Source organism: Galleria mellonella, unplaced genomic scaffold, assembly GCF_026898425.1.
Source record: "Galleria mellonella isolate WM207_F2 unplaced genomic scaffold, CSIRO_AGI_GalMel_v1 utg36, whole genome shotgun sequence".
NCBI classification, from domain to species: domain Eukaryota; kingdom Metazoa; phylum Arthropoda; class Insecta; order Lepidoptera; family Pyralidae; genus Galleria; species Galleria mellonella.
Window position 1 is genome coordinate 4,273,366 of NW_026442086.1, and position 15,099 is coordinate 4,288,464.

Sequence of the window (15,099 nt, forward strand, 5' to 3'; positions counted from 1 at the left end):
TAATATAATCGAGATTGTTATCATGTTTTTAATATATGTACTAGGAAATGTAAATTTTCTTATATAAATATATCCTTATATTATTTATGTAAATGTGAAAGTGATTTAGTTTGTTTGTTACCTTATAGCGCCTTAACGGCTTAGCCGATTACTATGAAATTTGGTATATACGTACTATAGGTGATAGAGAATGATATAGACTACTTCTTATTTCGGTCAGTAAATGAAGTCGGTTAAAGTTGGTTTTTAAATAATTATATCATTAAAATATAAAGGACAATATATATGAGACTCTATTTTGACGTATCAAGAAATAATAGTATTTATTATATTTACCAGGAAATTGAATAGCCTGAAATCGAAACAATTAGCAACATGGTGTGTTGTATTATACTAGTATAATTGGAATATTTTCATGTATAATTCATGAGAACGAGAGGCGTTTGTCCTCCGAGTCCTATACTTTTATTACCATATCCCATTTCTCAAACCTATCGACTCCTTAATTAAAAAATAAATCAATAGATTTGTATAAATAATTTATACTGTAAAGTACATTATAGTGACAGTATCACTTTCTCATACTTAATAATAGTAGCTACCTGGTCAACATACTATAATAATAACAAGATGCGTCCAACTTTTAAGTATCTATGGGAGGATGGTAAGATACAGCCCCTTAAAAGGTTGTTTTAGATTTTTTTTTTTTATTTTGAAAAAGGACTAGTGTTGCCTATTTTTTGTTTAATGAATAATAATGGAATGGTAACCCCACCCGCGTCGTCGGTATACACTGGCGGGGCACCAGTGAGAGATGATTGGTGAGGATGAAAAGGCAGGTCAGCTAGCCCATCGTGACGAATTTAACGATAAAATTAGTCACAATGGTTTCCATGGGGAACCGCGTGGAAGTCGACCTGATAAGGTATATTGATAGATATGGGGACTAACCCCCCACTACTAACAATCCCTTCCCCCCAGTATTGCCTACTATGCTACTAACCATAGAATAATAGGAAGCTAAAGAGCAGGTCAGGAGGTCAGGATGAACTAAAAGACATAAAATGGATGCAGGAAAAGAAGTTTTTAATACAGTAATATATAAGGAACAGGAAATGAAAATATGGTTTAGTCGCCTAAATCTTTACCACAGTCACAGAAGTTATTTTCTACTATATGACTTAAATTTCAGCCTTTATAAGTGTACCACGACCACGAAATTTTGTATCTACTCTATGTAACAGAGTTAGTACCTATTTAAGTAATATTATCTCCTCTACTTGTCACCATAGAATAACTTGCCTTTATAGGTATAACAGGATAACGTTGTGGCGTGGAAGGCTGTTGAAAAATATTTCAATGTTTTTACCTATTTGGTTACAGTAGTTTTAAAATAGTTTTTTTTCTTAATTATTATTATACTGTAATTAAAACTTTACATACTGTGTTCAGTTGTCATATTTATGTGAAAATCATTACTCAGATATTTCTAGTTATTTTTGCTTATTGTTCATTTTGATGTCTAATTACAATAACAATTTATGTTCACAGATACAATATAAATATCATCATCTATGATGATGATCAGGCGTTGACTGTCCACTGCTGAACATAGGCCTCCCCCTACTGAGGGATTCTTCCAGTTAGTTGGCACGCTTGGCAGGCGAGTTGGCAATCGAAGTTGGGTTTTAGTGATGTATATGAATGATGCAGGTAAATATAAATATGATATTCATTAATTAACTGACTATTCAAAATAAATATATCTAAATAATGCTTACGCCGACCCTCAGCGCACGGTACTGTGAATTGTGTACTACTCTTAGATTATATAGATGGAGTGTCTCCATACAAATGCTTCTAGAAAAACGGGTCTACTTTTTCATACAATTTTCTGTGATAAATATGTAGTTATAAGTGATTCCTTTAAACTTTTATATTTATTTTGTCTTATAAATTTTGCAGCTTTTTAATGCGCAAGAACTCATTTATTAAATATAGATAAGTTAAGGTACATTGTGTGTGCAACTATATAGAATACTAATAAAAAAATGAGTTTGGCAATTAACTGATAAAGATTTTTCAGGCTCGATGCTCTATCTACATAATCTAAGGTACTACTACTCTTCTCTAACTACTGCTTCATTGATATGTATGGTCAAGTATAACCATTTCTCAACTCCCATGTATCATAGTAACGTATTCGACTCTAAAATGACATCATTCTTCAGTAACTTTAGCGTGGAAACTCTAAAAATTACGTCTTTTTAAAGTAACAATCTCCATTATGCTGTACAGGTTGTATATTTGGTATTTGACATTTATCACTATCTATTCTTATACTAGTTTTTGTCATAAAAACTAGTGAATCATCGAAGTGTGCAATGATACAGCAATAAAATGTGATCAATAGCTCTGTTTAGGCAAACACTTCAAACCTGCGAATAAAATTGTAGCACAATACAAAGAAGGCACTTACAGACAGTAATCGATGTATGGTATATAACTATAGAAGCGATGGCCTTGAACGTTAATTTCTACTGTACTACTAAATAGAGGAGGTTTTAAATTCGTCTGTATTTTTTAGTCGCTACAAATATGTACTCGTATATTATAAAATATTTGCGTCAATTGTGAACTAATTTTGATGATTATTTTGTAATCAAGAGTTTATATCTATGTTCAGCCTCATATTGTCAAGATGGGAATTGATTTTAAGGGATGAAAAAAAAATTATACAAATTTTTATGCAACTTAAAATGACAAACAAGCTGATGCAATCCACCTGATGGAAAATGGTAACCGAGTAGTTATATACTGTGTCGCCCATGATACTCTTGATGACTTGAGGACTAAGGTGTTATGACCTTGTACCCTGTAATTTCATTGCCTTATCCCACTCTTGAAACCGAGAAACCGAAACACAGTCTTGCAAACATAATAATTTTATGGTAGAAACACTAATGGGACAAAAATAGCTAAGCAGACGATTTGACAAAACTTATAACTAATAGTTCATAGATTATTATTAGGGTTAGACAATAGTAAAGATTTTAATTCCTGAGACTTTCATTGTGAAATTTACGAGTAGGATAACACTCTATGTTAATTTATTTACGACGACGTCGATCTCTGTATAACATTTTATTGAAATCCATTCAAACATTTAAACATCAAACAACAAATATCCTAATCGTTTTCCTTGAATAATTATTTATATATTAAATTTAAGCACATTATATGCAGGAGACGAATACTACTTAGTTGTTGCAATTTATTCATTTAATAGTTAAGTCTTGAAGTACCTATTTTACGGGATTACGATTAAAATAAATAATCCATAAATAATAATTAACCTTATAATTGGAATTGGGTGAAACTGAAAAATAAATTGATAAAAGCATCTAGGAATATCAACTACAATAAAGTAAACGAATGTAAATAATGTTGTAAAATGATTTATATACATACCTTTGCTGAAATGTTCAAAACAATGATACCAATACTTGTATATAGAAGTATCTATCACAGATACCTACCTGTTATAGATGTCTAAGCTTAAGCCTAGCAATTAGCTAGGCTTAAGTTTAGACTATGTATTAATATTATAATATGTAACAGTTTCGAATTGAATGAACTGGTTGTATAGATTTTTGTTCGAAGTGACGAAGACGTATTTACCAAAATTTTTACCAATATCCATGTCAGACTATTTTTATGTAACGAAAGTTGCGGCATACAATCATACGAATTAATGGAACATGACGTACGTATGCAAGATAATTACTGCAACCTATGACTACGACAGTTTCGTGATTTCTCGATCCTTGTGGAATGATGTTGAATTTCAATACTCAGTAATTTCACTACAAACTGGAACACACAGCTATGAAAGTATATCTAGCTGCTTGTTCAAAGAAACAGGTGAGAGTTTTATTTTAAACTTAGTATATAAGTAGGTATATAATCTATAGTAATAGTAATTATAATTATGACATAAAGACTCATCAGAATACTAAACAAAAATAAACTTGTCTATAGTTTTTGTCTACCTGTAGAAAAAAGGTGCGTAATCATTAAAGACTATGGTAAACAGAGCCATCTATTACAAAACCATGTAATTAAATTTGTTACAATTTTTGTTCTTTAATGTTTTATGACTTAGTATTTATACCTAGTCATTTGAAAGACTTTTAACAAATAAGTAATCATTATAATTACATGATTAACCTCTATTTAAAGTCTTTATTGCAATTTTATTTACTATATATACTTTAATTAAGCATCATGATGAGTATGCTTTTTCAAATAGACGCTTAAATTATACATAATAATCGCTAGGTGGCGCTTTTTATATTTTCTTTAAAACAATGTGATGATCTTAGGTAAAGATACTACATAAACTACTGAAGCGATAAAATTTCTATGAGACCAATCTGAAAATATAGATGAGAAAAAAATTCAAAATTGGTTTAAAAATGACGGAGTTATGCAGTGACAAACATAAAAAATACAATCTAATTGAGAACCTGTTTAAACCTTCCTTCTTTTTTTAACTCGGTTGGATGCAAAACAGAATTACCTATATTAGACTTGTTAAATATACGAAAGTGGCAAATAAGAAGGCCTTAAAACAAAATTTTGAATTCGTACAAAGTCTCTACTTTAATTAAAAGTTTGCTTTATTAGTAATAATAGGTAGGGATGAATCAATTTTAATTGGATTTAAAAGGATTCGGTAATATATACAGTGAAATTATAATTGTTAACCTTATATTAGGACAGATATATTTCATTAATCAAAAATTTAAAGAGTGTATTAAGGTATCTTCAGGGTCGGTAATGGGCATGTGATACCCCTAGTGTCACAGCAGCAGCAGACTATCAGTCGCATTGCTAGCAATATACCCTATTTTTTATAGATGATAATGGAATAGTATTCCGCTTGCGCTAACGGTATACGCTGGCAAAGTACCAGTGAGGGATGATAGGTGAGAATGAAAATACAAGTCAGTTAACCCACCGTGATGAATACACCTGGAATTCAGCACGTTACCTTACCTATACCTATATCCTGTTAGACTGACCTCCACATGGTCGCCCTTGAAAACCATCGTACCTAATAATTAATAGATTATGGGACCAACACAAAAATGAAACCCCTTTGATAAAAAAGACCTCCATTTTTGGAAGATAATTAACATCAACAAAGTAAGCCCCTTCAATTAAAAAATAATTATATCCGGGCTGTAAAGTCTATGAGAATTCGGTCCAAAAAATATACGCGTCGGTATGGCTTCCTTTTTTTTTATGTTAGGGTAGAAATAGGAATAGGGTCGGAATTAACGAAATTATGTCGCAATACGCAAAGCAATAAAAAAAGTCGATATTATAGTCAGTTCATCACTTGAAAAGAGTAGAATTTAAAATCATAGTCAGATGAAATTAAGTCTATGTACCTAAATAAAAGTCAGGTGGCTCAGGATCGTTTTTTATAGTAGTCTATGGGGGAGACTTATGTTTTTTTTTATACAATTTAGAATGGCAAACAAACTGACGACCCACCTGATGGAAAGTGGTAACCGTCGCCTATAGACATGAGCAGTACCATGGACATAACAGAGTATACTGTTTCGGCCATGATACCCCCAATGCGTTGCAATTCCTGAAGACTCAGATGTTATTCCTCTGTACCCAGTAAATTCACGCCATATCCCACCCTTCTAACCGAAACACAGCCATGCAAACACAACTGCTTCACGGTTGAAACACGAATGGGACAGAGGTACCCAAGCAATCGACTATTGTACAAAGTCTCCCTCTGGTGATCCATTATGCCCAGTAGTGGATGGATAATGGCTGAAATGATGATGATAATGAAATAAAAATCAATTACCGAATAAGTATGTAAGCGCATCTCTTTAAAACGACTGTACTTAATAACTAATTATTTATTTGTTGTATTTATAATTGTCAAGACAATGTTTGTATAAAAAAAATGTTAGAATAATCAAAGAGAAAAATGAAATATTACACCTGTACGAAACCAGGTGATTTACCATGAAAGGAAATTCCCAATTTTTGGAATTCTTAATTTCGTGTTTTTGTTCATACCGAAGTCGGACCAGTAAATAGAGCTTAACATATTGTTCTTCATAAGTCCTACCATAAGAGTCTAAAGAAACGATATTTTAACATTTTTAATATTGTTAAACGGTATGTATTATGTAAATAGATCATGAAATTTATGTGTGGCGGCCAGCTAGTAATTAAAAAAGAAACAAACATACCCTTTACAGCAACTGTCGGTGGTAGCATCACGAGCATCGGTGACTGACATACTTCGAATGGTCATTTTGAATAGTTATCTTGGCTGTAACAACAAAAACTTTGACGTAAGTTTAAAAGTATTTTAATTATAATTATAACTAGCTCTTAACCGCGACTTTATCCGTGTATGTCCGAATATGTTTATTGATCGAGATAAATCGAGTCTATATCGTACCTCATTCCATATAGTATGTGTATACAAAATTTCGTAGTGATTGGTGAAGCCGTTAAGGCGCTATAAGGTAACAAACAAACAAATTCACTTTCACATACATTTAGTTAAGAACGGAGTTCAAATTATCACCATATTCAATAATTATGTATTAAAAACATCTAAAGATATATTTTTTGTACATAGCAAGTTTATTGTTATCCAGAGAATTTATATAAATAAAATGCATTATTCCACGTGGTCGCGCCAAAATAAAATTATTCAATACCTACAAAGTCCTGTCTTCATCCTTTAGCTTACATCTTTACTACACGGTTTTACACGGTCCTATTTTAGTAAATTTTGCTATATAGTCTTAACCCATGAACTACGTGTAATACTTATTTAACTAATGAAGTTTTCCCAAAGCTATTAATTATCAATTACCTAAGAAATATTAGGTAATGCAATAAATGCATTTGTAAATTGTTAGAATAAAGTACACTTGATAATAAATTTTATTGGAGTTGAATTAATGTAGAAAACTTATATATGTGATCTGATTCTGATAAAATTATAATTATTTTTAGATCGCTTTTTCAGAAACTTTCTGCGCCTGTACTTGATAATTATAGGTTTAAGCCTTATGCCTATGCCTTATGCATATATATATATATATATATATATATATATATATATATATATAGTTTCATGAGTACGTCTAATAGTTTAATTATTAAATAATATTCTGTTTAAAATACATTGGTAAAATTTTATTACTTATAGCATTATTCAGATTCGGATTCACCTAAATTAATCATTATATAAAGTATCCTATGTGTTAAGTTAGGATATATATATATAGCCTGTGTATCAAATTTAATTCAAATCCATTCTGTAATTTTTGCGTGAAAGAATTACAAACACTCATCGTTGCAACTTTCGTATTTATAACATTAATAGTATTTCATGCAAGCGCCACTGTTTTATTTACATTCTTGGTTAGCGCAAAAGAAGAACATTTTATCTGTGGGCAATAATCCTAGGGTATGGATTATTGTCGTTTCGCTTACTTTTAAATCCGACGACAGATATTCTTTGATGTTCATTTTAATTCGGTCTTAAAACTGCATGTCGCAATAATAAGTGTAAAGGTTAAAAAAAATTTGAAATTTAAACAAGACGTCTGTTTGATTAGGTAATGCTATTAATATTATAAATGTAAAAATTTGTAAACATGTTTAGATGGTTGTTATTGAATTACGCTTAAACGGCTGAAAGAATTTGATTGCAATTTCGTTTACAGGTTACTTAACACACAGAATACTTTTTTACTTAATACTTTCTTTGTTATGCACATGGACAAAGTCGCAGGTAACAGTTAATCTAAATTAAAATTAATAAAAAGGAAATATTTGACTTTTTGTGTAATAGATAATTTAAAAAAAATACTTAATTGATTTTAAAGATGTTTCACCTACTTATAAAAAAACTGCTTTATTAGCGAATAACATGGACTGTATTTTATTTAAATAAAACCTATTCGAAATCGGAGCGAATTGTAAATAGATGTCAAGTTTCCAGATACTAGTTACAGTATAACGCCATAAGAATATTTATTTATTTTTATGTCAATACCACAACAAAAGTATCTGCTACAAAAGAACAGGGTGGCCCATTTTCCTTATTTGATGGGTATCCATATTACTTTTTCCGTTAATATTACGCATCCTTACTTTTTGCAGGCATACATTCTTATAGCACTATCTCACCAATCATATATAACTAGCTGTATTTTTCAGATTTGCTTGCATAAATTTGTTATTTTAAAATATCTTATTTTATCTGTAATTAAGTAATATCCAAATATCTTTACAAATTTTTACATTTTTAATCTTATAAAGAATTGCAAAGGTAGGAGAACAAGGAGTTGCTACAACACTAGAAAGTCCTATCTTACTTAAACTATTTTTCAGTACGAACAAAAACCTTCATATATAAACTATTTTATTATTATAAAATACTTTTTGTTTTTCTTTTGTTTCGTTAAATGTTCTTTTGTTCTTTTCACAATACATGCACTTTAATATATATTTTCATTTAATTTTATTATTCTAGATTCAATTTCTTGCCAAATTTATCAATAATAAAAACCAGCAAGGAGCTGAACAATTACAGAAATCCCTCATAATAACATAACCGCATCATCACGAATTGTTGAATTAAGAATATGGTGCATGTACAAAGCTTAATACAAACTTCAATCTTACAATGTCTAAATACAGTTTTATCCATAATAAACATTCAAACTTTCAATCCTAAAATCTAGAAATAAAATATATTGATCCTTACAAGCACCTATATTTGTACGAGTAACTAAGATAGTTTTAATTTACTCTTTATTGTTTTCTCTAGAAGATTACAATAGTAAACTTAATATAAACACAAACAATTACAGAAAAAGATCAGACTGAGAAAACTATTTTTAAATATTTTTTAAACGGCTGCCTATAAAAAGGAATGTTATGTTATCGGGGTCTACGTATGTGTTTCTTTAATCCACCATAACTCCTAATTGTTTGAAGACATTTTTTTTACGTGTAGTAGTGTTTTTTTTAGTACGTTTATTCCGTTGTGGAACGGGCTAAGGTCGAAGACCATGCTGCCTAGTCTTCAATATGATAATTTGTCTGGAGTGTAGTAGTGTTTTTTATCTGTCAGCAAAATGTATTTTTTTTTTATTTCTTGATGTTGTATCACAGACAAAGGTAAGGATTATAAGATAAAATAAGATATTTCTTCTTCTTCATTATCGTCATGTGTTACAATTCATGAGGCCATCATGTCTAGTAACTTAGATTATAAAATATAGTGCGTTATATTAACTCTACATATATGCCTAGTATTAAGTTACTGCTATGTATATATCATTCCATTGGAACCTAGCCATGCAAACATAGCTTGGCAGCTGAAACACGAATGGATTAGAGGTATCTATGCGAATGGCTTGTACAAAATCTCCTTCTGTAATTATTTAGTTTATTCATTATAAACAAAAAAAAAATAGTCTTTTCGTTTTATAATATTATAGATTATATTCACAAAGGCAAAGTATATCTATATATAGTGGCAACTATAATTCAAATCAGTTGAGTATAATAAGTATAACCAATGAAAGATAAAGAGAGCATTCACTTGTTCGTTCAGCAAATTCTTATTAAATGACCAATTGAATGTTTCCTGCCAAGTGCGAACCGCGAGGGAGCATTATCTACATTCGCGATAAACGGTTTTTATTGCTTACATACCAATCGTATATTTCTTACATATACGCTATAGGTAGATACGTAATACGTATGTGTGATAGAAAATTAAAAAAATATTCTAATTTATTGCACTGAAAAATGTACTACGTAACAAGTATAATATATACTAATATTGCAATACAATAATCGGAATCTGTCGGTAATCGAATCGAATAATTTAAACTTTGTTATGTCCATAGTACTGCACATGTCTATAGGCGACGGTTACAACTTTCCATCAGGTGTGCCATCAGCTTGTTTGCCATTCTAAGTTGTATAAAATAATAAATAAAAATCTGCTTATTAATAAGCTATTAAGTTATAAGTTAGAAAATGAGATCCATTTTCTATAGATATAAACAATATAACATGACTGAATATGTTGTGCCTCTTCCAAAACCTGCATTAGTAAACATTTTTGAGAACTTAGATGTTAAATATGCTTATTTCAATATTATATGTTTAAATATTTAAAACAAATCTTACCAAAAACAGCTTTTACACACCTTTATAAGAATGTCACGTCTCCACTATATATTTATATTTTCAACTAAACTATTTTTGATTAAATGGAAGTATTATTATAAAAGTAACTTCTTTTTTCCCATAGACGGCCTTAACACGAAGCACATTTATAAAATTAAGGTTTTTTTTCTTCGTAGTTGGCCTTTACAGCTTCGTTGGACATAACGGGAATGAGTACACATGATATTTCAATGCCGTGGATGGTTTTACAGTGACACTGAAGGTCAACCCCTCTTTGAGGTGGGAGGGGAGAAGAAGGGATCGTTAGTAACGCATACTATTCTCATTTCTGGCAATATACCCTGTTAGGTCGAACTTCACGTGGTAAACTCCCACATTTTCTTGGAAACCATCGTACTGAATTCCAGGTGTATTCATCATGATGGGCTAACTGACCTGCCTTTTCATTCTCACCTATAATCTCTCACCGATACTCTGCTAGCGAATATCGATAGCGTAAGCGAGGTTACCATTCCTATATCACCCATTAAAAAAAATCTAGACAACTACGCTAGTTTGAGGCATTATTACTAGAGATTCAAATTTCGATACAGGCCTAGGGGCAGACTATCATACTTTCAACGGGACAATTTATTGGCTGCTTTTTTTTTATAGATAACATTGTATGATAACTCCACTTGGTTTATGATGACGGGCTATAAGTGAAAGATGATATATAAAGATGAAATTAAGTTAGTCCATCATGATGAATTTACCATTAATTCACCAAGATTGTTTCCAGGGATCTGTCCATCTGTTTGAAAGTCAATTTGATCAGTTACATCACTAGCAATGGAGCTGCTATTATTACTAACAATCTCGTCCATCGTCAGTCATCGAGAACATACCTCAGGTGACGTTTTCCGACCACGTAATATGTTTATATATTCTATTATCGGGGTTAGTTAAATAAGTTTTCCTTCGATCCAGATAATTACAATGCTATTACCTTCAAACAATAATCCAGCGAACGAGAAGTCCATTCAAATCACACAAAACTATTGTCAGTAAATAATTTAATGAATGACCTAATAAAAATTTGAACAAAAGAATGAAATAATCTAGTTCCCACGAGACGATGACGAAACTACACCGAAACGAATCAATTGATTCGCGTTAGCAAATTTGCAATTGATCTCACTCAATGAAAAAACTGGCATATAGCATACCTGTTGTATGGTTTGTAGGTACGGCTTAAGATTTTCATTTTGTAAGTCTATAGAAAAAAGAATGCAAATAGTAAATATGTTACTAAACGGATATGTCGCAGCTTCCTTGGAAAGAGAAAAATTCTAGCAACCCACGTTATCGTACTGCTGGATATTCATTGAAGATACCAATTTATGCGAAATGGAGACGCGCTGCACCGACCTTCAGCGAGCTACATTTCGCAAATTGGGTTATATCGGATTTGTCGATTTTTTAGCTCACTTAGGTTTAGGTTAGGTTAGGATTCAGTTTCATCCCGGAGTATAGTATATATAGTATGTGATATCATTAATACATAAAGTAACATATTGTTTCATTAGGAATGAGCAACTTCACTTACTCTCAAGTTGAAATTATGGCTTTGTAAATAGAGCGTTAAGCGGGGCTAAAGGTGTAAAATACTGGTGCAAAATTTTAAATATGTCCTGGGTTTTGACTGATTTTTTAATGTAACAATAATAGTCAGTAGTTTAAGGAGAACAGATTATATTCACGTAATTTTGACTATGAGTAACATCATTACGGTTTTTCCTATAACCATTATGTGCCGGAGTTTCCTTGTTCACCTTGCGATGCGACCAGTTTCGTAATTATAACCTTGGTAGTTTTGCAATCAGTAAAGGAATGTACGCTTGTCTCACCCATCAGCCCATTAACGCCCTACTGCTGCGTAGGGGAACCCATAAAACCCACAAAATGAAGCATTCTGCTAAGCTGACCAGATGTCTTGGTGTAAGGTTTAATATGGTTTTATTAATAGTTTTTTCTTTGATTAAACCTCTATACTGTTGTGTTCTCTTAGTAGCTATTTAGCATGAGCATAGAATACCTACCTAGTACTATATTAAGGTATAATATCTATTCTGTGCCATTATAATGAAAAGGAGCATTGACATATTGTATTCTTACTACGGATCTATCACCACTTGGATAATTGTAGTCTTAACAAACAAAAGAAGAAGCAAAGAACTATTTTATTGTTTGTTACCGAAGTAAGGTAGATACAATGTGTATACGTAACTCGAGTATTTCAAGATAGATTGTCGCAAACGTGACGTGTCAGTACGCGACAGATTGGATAATTTACTCCTATAAATTCGTGATTTTTCATAATTCAAAGAATTAGGATGTTCAAATCGTTATAATAGAGAGCATCCTGGAGTTAATGGTTTACTATAAACTCGACACAAACATATTTCAGTAATCGTGTGCTCAAACGAGTTGAATAGTAAATTTTGTATGCCAATCATTTTAAACTTTCATTTTCCGTAGATACCACAAAGAATGGTTTTGTAAGTTTATCATTCACTGATTTACTGTAATATTTATCTACTAGAGAATTATTATTCCCTATCACTTGTCAGCTAGATTCTAATATGCTAGTATTCCAACTACATTAAGTTCATTATCATTTCAGTCTTTCTAGTTCTTCTTCGGATAATTTTGTTTCGTATTCAATCTAGAATGCAACTAAACTTTGAGCATAAACCTCTTCATAACTTTTATATTGAAATCGCCGATACGTTTAATTTTATCCACATTTCATATCTTTTATATTGGTTTAAAGACAATCATTATTATTGAAAATATTTCAAAGTTAATAACCAATATAAAATATTAATGTACAACGTTATCATTCGGAATACGTCAAGGAATTATGGTCATTCACGATTTGTGGTAGTTAAGTTAAATAAAAATATTCTAGAAAACTCCTTTTTACTACCTATCAATTGTCCAACGGACGCGTCTAGACAGAGCAATATGTTCCAAATGCCAATTATTTTTTTTTTAAGGGTGAAAACGGTATGGTAACCCCGCCTGCGCTAACGGGATACGCTGGCGGAGCACCGGTGAAGGGTGATAGATGAGAATGAAAACAGGCCAGTTAGCCCATCATGATGAATTCATCAGGAATTAACCATGATAGTTTCCAGGAGGAACCGCCAGGAGGTCGACCTGGTTGGGTATATTACTAGCAATGGGATTCTCAGTCTCCATTCCTAACAATCCCTTTTCTCCCATGCCACCTATTTAACAAACACTACGTGGTCACTTCATAATTGATTGGTAATTTTTAATAATAATAATATAGTCTGTCAATAGTATATAATGAAAATATAACGAATAACCGACTTAACAATAGGGTTTGCTAATGTCCAATAGTAATAGAAATCAAGATCGATTAATTGGTTGAATATTTCTATTTGTTACTAAATTTCTTTAGACAGTGTTTTGTTCTCATTATGTTCTATTATAGACTAATTACACGTCTATTAAGCATAATTGCTTCCCAATCGGTTGGTTAGATGTTCTTCTGCGATAAACAGCGTTACCACAGGCGCTACTGCGAGTTTGCGATTGATTGGCAATAGATTTATATACATAATTATTCATAATAGGTAAAACATTGTAGTTTCTTAATTATAATACAAAATATATTAATAATAAAGATTGACAGCAAATATTGAGCAATTGTTGGCCATCGCAAATTGTCTACAAGATACATAATCAGGGTTTAAAATGTTATAAATGCTTTGAACTACTGTTTGTATCTTATACTATGCTGTATATCTAAGGTGAATACATAGAATTAATAATTTTTAAACTATAGGAAATTTTGTTTATATTTAATTCTTTTTAATTTTATTTAGGAAAATTAATACTAGCTGTGCCCACGATTTTGACTGTAGGTATGACCATATTTTCATGAATGGGATAAAAAACAGTACCTAGGTATAGTCATCTCTACTCTAAATACTAGTTATACCTATGCTAAATTGGAGGATTAGTTGAATAGTTAAGAGCTATGACAAGCAAACTTACAGATGATACAAGAAGTCACAATATTTTATATATAATTTATATATTATAATTTATATATAAATAAGCTATTCGTGAAATCAGTACTCGAAGACTCATTAAACTATAATTATGAATGTTGGAGGTATCTTTAATTTACAAACAATACAGATGCCTTTTGAATATCTAAATATATAATTCGCGCTCAAATAATCAAGACTTCACATCTGAGAATATCTAAGATGAGGTGTATTTGTTTATGAAAACCAATTTATTATTATTATTTGTACATTTATTTAAGTAAACACTTGGCAATTATTAATTAAAAATTGTTTAAATCTAGTTATATTATTAATATAATAAAATCTATGGTAATATTTATTGTGAGATTAAAAATATTTACTCATAAACTGAAATCCATGTGCTTAAATTAACAGGTAACAAGTGAATAGCTACATATGTAAACAAAAACAGAAAATTCTTTATTTTCATACTTTAATATGGACAACATAAAACTCACTTTTTCCTTTTACTGTAAAAACCACTGTAGGCCTTTATATCATAGGTCTTTATTTCAAACGTAAATACAATTCAGCACTTGACAGTGTTAAATCACAACTTTCACTTTACACATGTAGATAATATGTTTACAGTCACATTTCTTTATCATACAACATGAATAACATTCCAAAATTCAAATACAATTTTGTAACGCACACAGTAACTATGAACATTATAATTTATCAAATAAGTAAAATACTGCACTTTTTAATTTTTCGA

The 15,099-nt window shown here is 30.9% G+C and overlaps 1 protein-coding gene across 1 annotated transcript in view; it reads right to left on the bottom strand.

Moving 5' to 3' along the window:
• The window catches only part of LOC113520000 (glutathione hydrolase 1 proenzyme-like), a 64,710-nt gene extending 49,611 nt beyond the window's left edge, over positions 1–15,099 (bottom strand). The window contains exons 1-2 of the mRNA XM_052897230.1: positions 14,840–15,099; positions 6,291–6,373 (exon numbers count right to left, since the gene is read on the bottom strand). Of these exons, the coding sequence (XP_052753190.1) occupies positions 6,291–6,355 (65 nt within the window). The 5' untranslated portion in view covers positions 6,356–6,373; positions 14,840–15,099. The remainder of the gene's footprint in view (positions 1–6,290; positions 6,374–14,839) is intronic.